General features: G+C 41.5%; 1 protein-coding gene across 9 annotated transcripts in view; it reads left to right on the top strand.

Moving 5' to 3' along the window:
• The window catches only part of FAM107B (family with sequence similarity 107 member B), a 220,620-nt gene extending 212,515 nt beyond the window's left edge, over positions 1 to 8,105 (top strand). For 7 of the 9 annotated variants that reach the window (XM_068561813.1, XM_068561803.1, XM_068561796.1 and 4 more), the window contains exons 3-4: positions 3,907 to 4,057; positions 5,022 to 7,904. In XM_068561813.1, coding sequence (XP_068417914.1) covers positions 3,907 to 4,057; positions 5,022 to 5,138 — 268 coding nt within the window. In that variant the 3' untranslated portion in view covers positions 5,139 to 7,904. Of the gene's footprint in view, positions 1 to 3,906; positions 4,058 to 5,021 lie in introns of all 9 variants that reach the window. The other 2 variants (XM_068561764.1, XM_068561787.1) reach the window with 2 other exon arrangements.
• The last annotated feature ends 5,397 nt before the right edge of the window (positions 8,106 to 13,502 follow it).

Below are 13,502 nucleotides of genomic sequence, written 5' to 3'. Positions count from 1 at the left end.
CTGGTGTGGAGGTGGAGTGGCGTGAACGTAGACCGGTCCAGTCGGCCCCTGAATGTGTTCAGTGGTTTATATGAAGTGTGAAACGGACCATTAAACGTTGTCTGTACATTTCCATCAGTGGTGGTGGGAGTATAAATTGTTGCGGCCTATTTGGAAAGCAGTTTCACGGTCCACGTCCAAATCCAAAATGTGCAGACGCTTAGCCAGCAATTCTGCTTCTATGAGTGCAGCCAACAGAGATGCTTGGATAGGAGAAATATAAATGGACAAGGAAGCTCCTCGCCTCCTTGCGTTCAATAGGGAACCACTGGAAACAACCTAAAATGTCTCTCATTATGGACATGGCAAAATTTGGGCACTTCTGTACTCCGATAAGGGTATAGATAGTATGGAGCACACTGTAAACAGTGAGTTATCTGTGGGTGCAGGAATGGGGAGCAGTCCATGGGTGCAGGGCCTCTACCTTGTACAGTTTTCGGGGCCACCATTCACCTAGATTACAGAGCACGTGATGCACCCCGTAGATGTCTAACAGGGAGGGTCTAGGTGTGCTTTCACTTTTTATCTTGCATGTATGTATATAACACCTAACCTCTCTCTTTTTTTTTCCCAAAGAGCACGTATTAATTTAAAAAATCGGCTTGGTCCGCTGTAATAGTCACGAGAAGCAGTTCCGGAATAACTGTTGGTCTTGGGTGGTACCAAGTAGTTGTGGCACGTGGGCTCAGTAGTGGTGGCTCACGGGCTGTAGAGCACAGGCTCAGTAGTTGTGGCATGCGGGCTCAGTAGTTGTGGCTCACGGGCTTCAGTAGTTGTGGCTTACAGGCTCACTAGTTGTGGCACACGGGCTTGGTTGCTCCGCATGTCTTAAGCAGTTGTCAGTCATAAAGGGATTGAAAGTTCTTGTTAGTTGAATTGATTGAAGAGAATCAACGTTGTCATGCAGAGACTGATACTGTAATTTTTATGAAATTTGGAGCTTATTTCTGTCTTGCTATCTCTGCAGCCTGATCCAGTTTTAGACTCAGAGAATCACATAGGCAGTGCTTGACTTTTTCCATTCAGCATAGAAAGTTAAGTGAGCTGCTTGATAAAATATGAACTAAATTTGTATGACTTCTTGACTATTATAAGTGCAGGACATTTATCATATAAGCACCATTTTCCTGAGTTTTGTGTTACTAAATATTTTATCTTACTGCACCACTGTGTAAAATCTTTGAACAGAAAATGCATACCGTATATTAGTTAAACCCATTCACGTGTTGTGATAGAATGCCAGCTTAATGCGTCATACACCAGAGTTTGTTCAACAGCTTTTGCGTAAGCCAGAAGCACTTAATAATGGTTGAGATTAATTTCACCAGTGAATTATAGTTTGAAATTTAAATTTTGCAGGTAGCTAAATTCCTAATCCTAAAATTTAAATCCCTTAACTCTGTCTGTACTGTCATACTGAGACTTTTTAATAGTCATGAAACTGAGTGGGTCTTTACTCAGATTATTTACAAACATTTTCCGGTGCTCAATGACACTTAAGTCTATTGGAGCGAAGTACCATAAGCAACTTTTCTTATTACACTGAGTAAGATTTAATTTCCAGAATAGTCTGTCTATACTTCTGTCCTCCTCATACAATCTTAATAACTGTGAAATAAGTTGTAAATCGCAAAAATAACCCATCTCTTTTATTTCACTGGAAATATGGCTGAACTTAATATTTCTTTTTTTTTTTTTTTTAAATAAATTTATTTATTTATTTATGGCTGCGTTGGGTCTTCGTTGCTGCGCGAGGGCTTTCTCTAGTTGCGGCGAGCGAGGGCCACTCTCCATTGCGGTGCACGGGCTTCTCATCTCAGTGGCTTCTCTTGTTGCGGAGCATGGGCTCTAGGCACGCGGGCTTCAGTAGTTGTGGCATGTGGGCTCAGTAGTTGTGGCTCACGGGCTCTAGAGCGCAGGGTCAGTAGTTGTGGCACGTGGGCTCAGTAGTTGTGGCTCGCAGGCTTCAGTAGTTGTGGCTTGCAGGCTCTAGAGCACAGGCTCAGTAGTTGTGGCTCACGGGCCCAGTTGCTCCGTGGCATGTGGGATCTTCCTGGACCAGGGCTCAAACCCGTGTCCCCTGCATTGGCAGGCGGATTCTTAGCCACTGCGCCACCAGGGAAGCCCCTCATTCTATTTTTTTAAAACCGAAAGTTCTGCTAATGAAAACTGGGAAAGGGAGGACATAAATGTTATTTTAACTCTGTCCTTTATCTTCAGTGATGGAATCTACTGACGTTTACTCTGTAAACAGCAACTTTGCAAAATCATTTATTATGATCTTAAAAAGAGGTAGAGAGGAGAGATGCCAGAATTTTAAAAAATCACCACTAGATAGATGTGGAAGTGTGACACCACGGATTATTTTACAGATGTGTTAGGGTGAACTTGAAAGAGATTGAGGCAAGGGTGGTGTTGAGATTCTTAGAGCCAGAGCACGTTTCAGGAATTCTTTCAGTTAATGGCAACTCACGTGACTCCTAGTTGATCAGTCACATTAGCTGATTGAAGCAGAGTGGAGAACAGCCACGGAGGTCAGTCGGTCGACGGGCCTGTTCTGCAGACGCCCGGGTGTCCTCAGCAAGGCCAGCAGGCGTGTGGGGAGGCGCACAGGCCACCTCGGTCTGAGGCTGATTCAGCAGCACTGGTTTCCCGCAGCCCAGAAAAGCACCGGTGCCTGTTGGGGCCACGTGTGCATGTGTGGACGCGTGTGATGGCTTTGTCACTCACCCCCTGGGCTGCCTGGCATTGATAGCGTTCTTCCTGTTCTGTGGCTTGTTTCTCTTTTATTATCAAAGTTAATAACGAGTTGAGATGACTCAGGGGCTAGTGGAGACTGGCTCAAGAGAGAGAGAGGATGGTGAAGAGGGGGAGCCCGGACTAGAGAAATCCTGAGGAATTGGCCGAGGACATGGAGGCCAGGCAAGTCCCAGCTGACCATTAACATAGACAGAAATCTCACCTGCGAAAATGCCAGCGAATGTCCTTCTCCTGACCTGCCTCAGACATTTCAGATGAGGGTTGCTAGGGAATGGCCCGAGTTTGGGGTTTGTTTCGCTCCATTTGAAGAGACGGCAGCCTGATTGATCTCTCCCCAATGTCGAGGTCCCCTGAAGGCTGACTTCCGTGTGTTGTCGGCAGTTGAAATGGTTCCAGAGCACGGGGCTGGGATTCGGGATCCAGGTTCTCCAGGGCCATGCCCCCAGCAATGATGGAACCTTGGACGTGCCTTTAGATGTGCAAGAATCCTCTCCCAAGTCTGAAACATGAAGGGTTGGAAGAGGTTTCTGGGCCATTTGGTTGTTGAAGTTTCTGTGCTAGCTTCTCTCAAGGCTGCATTTAGTACTTGGGGTCAGGGGCTCGAGCCTGGGAAGCTTCAACATCTTCCTCTCCATGGTGGGTGACCGTCCCACCCCCCGAATGAGCATGCTGTCCCCCACCTTCCCCACCCAAACCTCCTGCACTAACCTCCCTTGCATGACCTAGTGTCTGGCATACAGTAGGCGCTCAGAACGATTTTATCGAGTGATGGGTTTTGCTTACTGTTGGAAGGTGCTCTTGCCCTTTCTTTCATGCTCATGAATTTCTGAGGCCTCCAGTGTTGACTGTTAGCTGGTGGTAGGCGTCACAGTCATGCTAAGTCACTAGACCCCTCTTCTGTGGTTGATGCCTAAAATTTCTATTCATGAAAGTTGCATCCATTAGATTAAAACTTTTAAATGTTGTTAATGCTTTAAATATTTTTTTAATTAAAAAAATTTATTTTTACTAGTTTTCATTTAAAAAATTTTTTGAAGTATAGTTGATTTACAATGCTGCATTCATTTCAGGTGTACAGCAAAGTGATTTGTTAATGCTTTTTTGCAGGGGACTTGCCCCTCAGAATAAGCCAGAACTGCAGAAAGTGATGGAAAAGAGAAAACGAGATCAAGTAATAAAGCAGAAGGAAGAGGAAGCACAAAAGAAGAAATCTGACTTGGAAATAGAACTATTAAAACGGCAGCAGAAGTTGGAGCAGGTAGGGGTGATTGGGGTGAAAGGTGTGTTTTTTGTTGTTGTTGATTAAGGGGTACAATATATTGATTTGGTACATTTGTATTGCAATATGATTGCCATCGTAGTGCTAACTCACGCCTCTGTCGCATCATATAATTATCATTTCTTCTAGTGGTGGGGACAGTTAAGTTCTAGTCTCTTAGCAACTTTCATGTTTATAACCGTTTTGTTGTCGATAATCCCCTTACTGTATATTAGGTCTCCAGGACTTAACTTCTCTGCTAGTTGCGAGTATGTACCCTTAAATAGCATCTTTCCCATTCCCCTAGCTAGTCACCATTTTACCCTCTGCTTTTACGGTTTTACTGTTTTTAGATTCCACATGTGAGAGAGATCATACAGTACTTGTCTTTCTCTGACTTATCTTGTCCTGAGAAATAAAGGGTGCTGGAACAAGCAGAATTTCCCAGACACGTCAGATGTAAATGTTTTTATATACCATGAAAGGAAAAGCTGAGACAGGTGTCTGCAGATGGACTAAAAGAACACTCAAGATAAAGGGAAGGATTCTGTTGAGGACCTAGAAGGGATTCAGGAGGCAAAGCCCAAACCAGGGAATATCACAGAATTCACAGCCCAGGGCTGGGAGCTCAAGCACTTGAGTGAAGTTCAGCTTCACTTAAGACTGTGGAGCAAGTGCGTGTTGCCCTCGGCTCCTGTTTTAAGTCTTGGCCTTAATCTTTAGGCTCTCGTCACCCCTCGGTATTTCAGCAACGAGTCAGCTGCTGCTTCTGCGCAGAATTCTTACCCCAGGACCTAGATCCAGCCACATATGCCAAAATATAAATCTATTTCAAGTGGAGACCAGGAGAAACTTCCTTCCGTTGGGAAATGAAGTCGTTAGGGACTTTGGAAAGAGGAACAGTGTTTTTGGAAAGCCTCTCCGTTTGTAAATAATTATTTTCCTGTTTCTGAATTCTGTTTAGCTTGAACTTGAGAAGCAGAAATTGCAGGAAGAGCAAGAAAATGCCCCAGAGTTTGTGAAGGTTAAAGGCAATCTCAGAAGAACAGGCCAAGAAGTGGCTCAAGCCCAGGAGTCGTAGGTCCGGGCTGCAGAGACCGCGCACCCAGCCCAGCGCACACAAAAAGTGTGTGCAGGGGTCTCCCCGGTACTTAACCTCAGGGCCAAAGCCCCTGGAGAGAATCCCAGCCAGCAGAGAACTGTTACTTTGAAGAGTTTGGTTTTGGTTTTCCTACCATCCGGGTGGATCAGTTACCTGTGACTGTTGCAGTTCCTATTCGCCAAACGAAGGACGTTGCCCAGCACTTAAGTTGGGATAATGGACCTGTGTTCAAAGACTTAAAAAATAACAACAACAAGAAAAAAAGGAAGAGGACACTGGCATAAATTCCTGAGAGTTGCACTACTTGGTTTTTCTTTCAAGCCAAGTTTAGTGGGGCACAGAGCCTTTTTTCTTTTAAAATGTAAACAAAATGTGTTTCGTTCTTCCTTTAGTTACCCATTCAATAATGTAGATCGCGCAGAAATGCGTTTGATCTATTATATCCACTGTTTGTACATTCTGTTTTCTTGTCTGATTTACACTTTCACCCACGTTAGGCTTAACGCCAGAGAATGTTAGTATTCATGTGGAACGCAGTTCTTACCTTTGTTGGCATTAAGATTCAGAAATAGAGTGAGGAGTTTTAAAAATATGGGAGCAAAGAAATACATAAACAAGACTACGTAAACGTCTGTCTTGATCTTATTTTCATTCCTGTTGCTTCCCTGATGCTTCACGGTGACCTTCTACTTCAGGGAAGGTCCATCATGTAAATCCATGTATTGCTTTGATAACTGTTAGGGGTTTTGTTTTCTTTTATTTTGTTGTTAAGTTTCTTGCTCAGCGAGGCCTTTTATGTGAAATAACCTCCCAGTCCTTTGAGGAATAAAAACTAGTCCGTATAACCCAACTTCAGTGTCAAAAAGTAGAGGGTCCAAATCTTTTGGTTTCTCCTGAGAGCGGTATGGGGAAAGCTCCCATGTGGAGCTGTGAAGGAAGAGTTCTTTGGGTATTTTAATGTGAGTCAAATGTGGACTGGTCTCAAGGAGGCCCATTTGGAAGATATATAGCATTTATACATTTCTAATATTATTTGAATCCAAGCTTTGAAATGTTCTGGTTAATGATCACCTAGCTCTTTGCCCTTTTTTCTCGTGAAGAAAGGCTATCTCGCCACTACCTTAGTGATGGTGATGCGTTGGTAAGGATGATGTGTTGTGACTACTGTTGATCTCTCAGGAGCAGCTGAGGGGAAGGGGACGCTGCCCGGTTTGTGCTCTCCAGCTGGCATGCTATACTCCACACGAACGCTGAGTTACCAACTACAGCCAGATTCTTCACGCGAAATCCCTTTTCTATTGCCGGGATGGGCAGGGGAACGTTCTACTTGGGGTGGTCTAGAAGAATTTGTGTGGATTCAGTATGTTCTTTGTAGAAACGATTCAGCCGGTCTTTCCTACATTGAAGGCTCTTCTCATAATTTCTTTCAAGAGTCATAGAAAGCTGGATCCCGAGCTTTTGAATCCTTAATAAGCCTAAGTAGAAATTAGCGTTCTATGGGAATTCTGTAGTTTTCATGGTTGGTGATTAGGATCCTGTTCATCCCTAATGTGGACAGGACAAAAGTAAATGCATAGATAATACACTGCTAGTCATAGAACATGTCGATTACACCTGAAATGGATGATTTCTCTCATCAGCAAGTATTATTTGAATAAAATACGAGGTGCTTAAGGTACAATGTTGCTCTATCATCATTTACTTTTGAAGGATGGAATGGTAACTATTTTTTTCCATCCTTCTTCCTTTTCAGAGAGGAAAGAGCATTAACCGATCATCTTGAAAGTACGTTTCTGATTGTACGTTGACTAGAGTTCTGCCCCTGTGTCACTACGGACTAGTGATGCAATTTGTAAAATGAAGATTCAGGAGTAGCTCATAGCCTTTAATCCAACCGGATAGGTAAGATCTCTAGATTCTGTATCCTTGAAGCAATTTTGCCACTTGATAAAATTCTCAAGGGCCCTAACAGGCTCCTTTAGAAAGACCAATTCTGTTCCTAGAATTTACCTAGAATGCATTCTTCACTGGGGAAAAACAAATTCCAAGAGCGTTTCCCTCCCAATCTCACTCACAAATCTGCAAAATTATTAGTGGTTAGTAGTCCAAAGTTTGGCCAAAAGAAGACTTGTAAATAGTGTCAAGTGATGTCTCCTCACTAAACAGTGGAATGTACAGATAGAAAAGCTCTTTGAAATTGCCAGAACAGCTCAGCTTATAAGCCTGAGTTTAAAAAGGCGTCATTCTCCCTCCACACTTTAATACTGTACAGTCCAAACCCCTAGGACTCATGGACATCCAAGCAGTTTTGTGCTTTGAGCCAATTTTTGAGAAAAATGGCTCCATTTTTCCACTCTGCGGTTTTCTTAAAATAGCTCAGTGTTTTCTAGTCTCCGAGTAGTGTTGCTTTCTAAGCTATCACAGTTGACTTTATTCTTCTACTCTGAAAAATTTTGACTTGTTTGAGTGTATATAATATATATAAAGGGAGCCTTAATGGATTTGTTTTCATAATTTAATATTTTTTGTATTTGCTCTTGTATAATTGTTTTTAATGGAAAGTATTACAGAATTGAGGGTGGAATTCTTAGAACCAAAGTTATTCTTAATAAAAATCACCACACGCTTGGACCATGCATCCGTGTTTGTCTGATGTGTTTAAGACGGATGTCTGGAACTGATGGGGGGTGGGTGCTGTGTTCAATTCAAGGATTAGAAGGTGGTTCGAGGGTTTCCCTCTGATGGCCTTCCCCCCAAATCAGTTATGTCCTCTTGCCTTGTGTCAGTCAAGGCTGGCGATTTGTTCTGTCAAGCAAATTCATGCTAAGATATTATGCTACACCTTGCTTAGAATATATGGTATTTTAGCAGCAGCTGTCCGTTCTACAGATCAAAGTATTCTGAATTTTAGGTAGCTTGGTAGGACGGTGGGAGATATATTTTGGGAAGGGCCATTTTTTAGTGCTTGCGAGCACATATGACATGTCATAAGTATGACCATGAAATTATTTTGCTTATTCAGCTAAATTAATTTCATCCTCTAAGAAGTCACTGTGGGAAGCTGTACACATGACTGCATTATACTGTTGGTTGAAATAGCTCGGAGAGTGAAGTTTCTATACTTTGTCCTTATTTTCCACCCCCAAATTACTACTCAGCTTAGTCACCCAACTCCTAATGTCTTTGGACTCTTTTGAAAAATTAAATCGACTCAGAGCAGTGAAGATTTGCTATGTCTAGGGTTATACCATGAACTCCAAAGGCCAATGAAGAAGATGGGCTCCAGAAATAATTTGAAGAGTGGCTACATCCTTGGAATAACAAGGCAATTTTCCAAGGTGACAGTTTTGAGGCTGTCAGTCCATTTCATTGGACCACTGTATGTTCCCTACAATAGTAGTCATAGACTTGAAAGAAGACAGAGGTCAATTAATATGTTTGGTAAGACTTAAAATGCTACAGTACAGCTAAAAGAAGTATTAGAATACTACTTCCAGGCTTACATTTACTAGTATAATGAAAAATGAAGTGTTTTATTCTAAGGTTTTAGGGTAAATAAAATCTTTATGAGCTAGCCTCACAGTCTCACAATTATAATTTCTACTTTTTTTTTCCATGTGAGAAAATACAGTCTGATTATCAATTGGGGATGTTTTGGAACATCTTTCCACTTGCCCTTAGATTTCCCAGCAAGATGGTAATGCCAACCAGGGTCTGGTATGCCTTATCAATATCTTATATAATTAGTAGGATCATACTGAGAATTTTTTCTACTAAGAATCATCAAGTGGTGAATTCTTTGAGACATTTGGCTCTGTATTGTCTTGAACATACTGTTGGGTCCTTTTACATTTGTTATTTCTATGCTCATGCTTCCTTTTCTACTTGGTTATTATGTGTGACCACTGCTGATGATTACTCTTCTGTGCTATAGTTTCCAGTGTGAACCGACAAACCCAATTGTCTATCAGCTGGTGAATAGATAAGCAAAATGTGGTATATCCATGCAGTGGAATATTATTCAGCTATGAAAAGGAACATAGTACTTATACATGCTTCAATATGAACAAACCTCAGAAACATTATGCTAAGTGAAAAGAGGCAGACACAAAAGACACATAGTGTACAGTTACATCCATATGCAATGTCCAGAGTAGACAGAACTATAGGGACAGAAAGTGGAATAGTGGTTGCCTAGGGCTGGGGGTGGGTATGTTGAATGACTGCAAATGGGTATGAGGTTTCTTTTGGGGGTGATAGAAATGATTTAAAATAAAATTGTGGTGATAGTCATACAACTCTTTAAATATACTAGTAATCATATAAACATAAATCTACTAATACCTTAAAATGGGTAACTTTTATGGGATGTGAGTTATACCTCAGTCAAGCTTTTAAAAATGCACATATCCTTTGAATGCACAATTAGATCTCTAGGAATTTGGCCTTCAGAAGTATTTATCTGCACGAAGATTGTTGTTCAAAGATATTGCAGCATTTCTCATAATTTCTCAACCCAACTACATTTTAGTAGTTTACTAGATTGAGTATAACACATCTGTATTCCTTATTATGGACTATAATGCATATCTTTTAAAATAATAAGGTATTATTATTTTATTTTACAGAAATAAGACTTTGAAGCTATACTATTATATAAAAAAGCAAGCTACAGAACAATACATGAATATAATCCCATTTACATGAAAAAATTAAAAGTGTATCCATACATCTATATAAATGCTTATGGATAAGACTGGACGTTTACCTATCATGTAAACAGTGGTCACTTCTGGGGAAGGGAAAGGAATTGGGGTCAGAAATAAAGGGGGAGATTCCTAGTTTAATTTGTGTATTTTTATATTTTTAATAATTTTACACAATTAAAATGTGTTCTTGACCTACCAGTGTTTAAAAGGGCATAAGAAGCAAAGAAAAAGCTTGGGAAAAAAATGTGTGCTTCATACAAAATCATCTCTTAAAAATTAAATGATATTCATGTCATAATTATTTATGTGTTGAGCACGTGTATGGTGAAAAATTACAACAGAATGCTTTCAACATTTCCAAAAAGCAAAGTAAAAGTGAATCCGTTTTAAGAAACTGTCAAGAATCCAATTATTTTAAGTACACAGACCTGTAATGGAAGCAGAGTCAAAGGAAAAGAGGAGCCAGGGAAGGAATAAAGAGAAGTTGTAGACTCCAGAATGGCGGTGAGGAACATATCAATTCTTTGTCGACCCCCCAGTGATGAACCACAGACCTAAGCTGGGGCTCCTTGTAAGAGATCCAGCTGTAGGCTTCACCATGAAAACAACTCTGCCCTTTAAATGTTTCCTCTGCTACTGGAATTTAAGGTAGTGTGGCTACAATATTGGTTTTTCCTACTGTTGTTTTTGTTGGCTGAGGTCAAGGGGACTGGGAACGTGGGGACATGCAGCTCGGTAATGAATTACTGGTACCCTGTGCACACAGTGCCTTGGGGGAGCTTTAGGTTGGCCTATCACAGTCTTCTTGGGACGTATTCTCTCTTGGATGATAGTGAAACTTCTGTCTCTCCCTTGCTTCCAGGTGGAGCCTTCATCCTATTACTAAGAATACTTTTATTTCTCTTTCTGCTTCTTCTGGATGAAGGAGGGTTAAGATTAAAGCTTAGACTCAGCCATAAAAAAAGAATGAAATCATGCCATTTGCAGCAACATGGATGGACCTAGATATTTTCATACTAAGTGAAGTAAGTCAGAGAAAGACAAATATTATATAATACTTACATGTAGAATCTAAAAATTAGTACAAATGAATCTATACACAAAACAAACAGTCTCACAGATGTAGAAAACAAACTTCTGGTTACAAAAGTAGAAGGGGGAGAGGGATAAACTGGGACATGGGATTAACAGATGCACAGTATCATATATAAAATAGATAAACGACAAGGATCTATTATTTAGCACAGGGAACTATATTCAATATCTTGCAATAAACTATAATGGAGAAGTATAGAAAAAAAGATATAGATATATACATATATACGTGTAACCGAATCACTTTGCTGCGCATCTGAAACTAACACAATATTGTACATCAACTATACTTCAATAAAAATAAATAAGTAAAATTTTAAAAAATGATTTAAGCTAGCCAAAAAAAAAAGATTTTGGCTAGCCAAAAGAGGAGCTAGCCAAGAACTGGAGAAATGCTGGCCTTTTACAAAGGGCTAATAGGCGCTGGGATGGAGGCTGGCTTAGAATAGAATTTGCATCAGAGAATATAGGTGGCAGCGTCAATTGTCCTGACTTCACTGTTGAAGTGGGAGGTGCGATCACATGGGTACCACCTTGGTCATTTGCCCACAGTTATTTACTCATTCAAGAGGTTTCAGGAAACCATCACACCTGTGTCAGCCAGGTACCAGCGAAGAGGGGGCAACACAACCAAAACATCTACTGCAAACCAGGGGGGCAAAATCTTTTTTTTTTTAAATAAATAAATAAATTTATTTATTTATTTATTTATTTATTTTTGGCTGTGTTGGGTCTTCGTTTCTGTGCATGGGCTTTCTCTAGTTGCGGCGAGCGGGGGCCACTCTTCATCGCGGTGCGCGGGCCTCTCACTATCGCGGCCTCTCTTGTTGCGGAGCACAGGCTCCAGACGTGCAGGCTCAGTAGTTGTGGCTCACGGGCCTAGTTGCTCCGCGGCATGTGGGATCCTCCCAGACCAGGGCTCGAACCCGTGTCCCCTGCATTGGCAGGCAGATTCTCAACCACTGCGCCACCAGGGAAGCCCCCTTGGGGGGCAAAATCTTACACAAAGAACTGAGAACCGGAGTCGGGTTCATGGGTAACCTCTTAAGGGCTAGTAGCCAACCTAGGGCCTTCATGAGGAGAAAATGCACTGTGTAAACTCAAATGAGCGAAGGCGATTTTCTGGTCAAAACTTGTGAATTGGCTGTAATTTGATAAGCTGGTTGTCCCCATTTCTCTTTCCTTCCTTAGTGATTTCAATGTTTCTCAAAGATGAACAGCCAGATCAGTCAGCTGAAAGTACTTAACCGAAGATGTTTACAAGATATCTTGCTAGAAGCTGGTTCCAGCCCTTGGGGTGTTTATCATCTTGTTCAGAGATAAGACATTGTGTAGGATGTAACAAATAATAACAAGCATTAAATTAAATAAAACGCCACAAGAATGCCGAGAAGATAAGACCTATAGAAGCAAATTAAGAAAAGAAAGGAAATACGCTAAATCATGTGGTTTTACTGCTACGTAGATGCTCTCATAAATGTTCTCTGAGGGGAAGCAGTAGAAAGGAACAATTCAAATGATGTTTTAAATGAAATGCGCATCTTACTGATACTTGATCTTCCTCTTTGCTTCACAGACCCTTCCAACAATAAGACTGGACAGTTTGAAAACCCAGGTTTTTATGAATATCAGTAATAGGAGAGTGGAGTGTGGCCAGGAGGGCACAGCAAGTAAACCCACAGGTCCTCCATGCACAACAGCTTGTAGGGTTGCCAGGTAACGTCTGACATTGTTTCTTTCCAAAGAACTTCCTGAGGTGCTTAAGGTTAGGCTGTGGGTGAGTTTAGATTTGCTTCCTAGTGTGAACCCTGAAGAACTGTGCAGTTTGCGGTGGCGTGATTAATACCAAGCAAGTGGCAAGCTGTCCCCACGTGCCTGGAGTGGGTACACAGGAATGAATGGCACTCCGGGGAAGCACACATTTCCTCTCCAGGCTGTTTGTCCGTTTTTATCACAATGCTCAGCGATGGGGCTACAAAATCATGTTCAGTCCCTGTTGTTTTGGGGCTTAAAATCTAATAAGGAGCCAAATATTATTCAAAGAATCACACAAACAGAATGTGACAACTGTGGTGTGTGCTATGAAGACCGCCAAAGAAGCAGGAGACCAGGCAGTGAGGGTGAATCCACAGGTCAATTTGCACCGACAAATCTAGCCAATTAGAAACTACTAGAAAGACAGATCACGCCAAGTCTGAGTAGAACAAGACTGAGCGCCTGTAATTGCTCTTTCTCTTCCACATTTTATTCTTCGGGCAAGGACATTTAACCTATAATCCAAGACTCGGATGATCCCAAATGTAGGCTGTTCATTTACTCGTACTGATAAGCTATTCATCTTAAAAATAAGTCCCCTCCTCCCTCGTTCTCAACACAACTCATTAACTACACCCCCTCCCCCTTCTCACATAGTGAAACTGAAAAGACATTTTAAGGCTGATCAAACATTATCCAGCCAGGTGAGTTCTTTTCTGCAAACCTGCAACCTTGAGGCTCTCATGAATCACCTTGCGGTGTTGGAGGTGATGACTTTCTTTAC

Source organism: Eschrichtius robustus, chromosome 1 (assembly GCF_028021215.1).
Source record: "Eschrichtius robustus isolate mEscRob2 chromosome 1, mEscRob2.pri, whole genome shotgun sequence".
In the NCBI taxonomy this organism is placed as follows: Eukaryota; Metazoa; Chordata; class Mammalia; order Artiodactyla; family Eschrichtiidae; genus Eschrichtius; species Eschrichtius robustus.
Note: the sequence above shows the minus strand (reverse complement) of the source record. Positions and strands in the feature narration are given on the sequence as shown.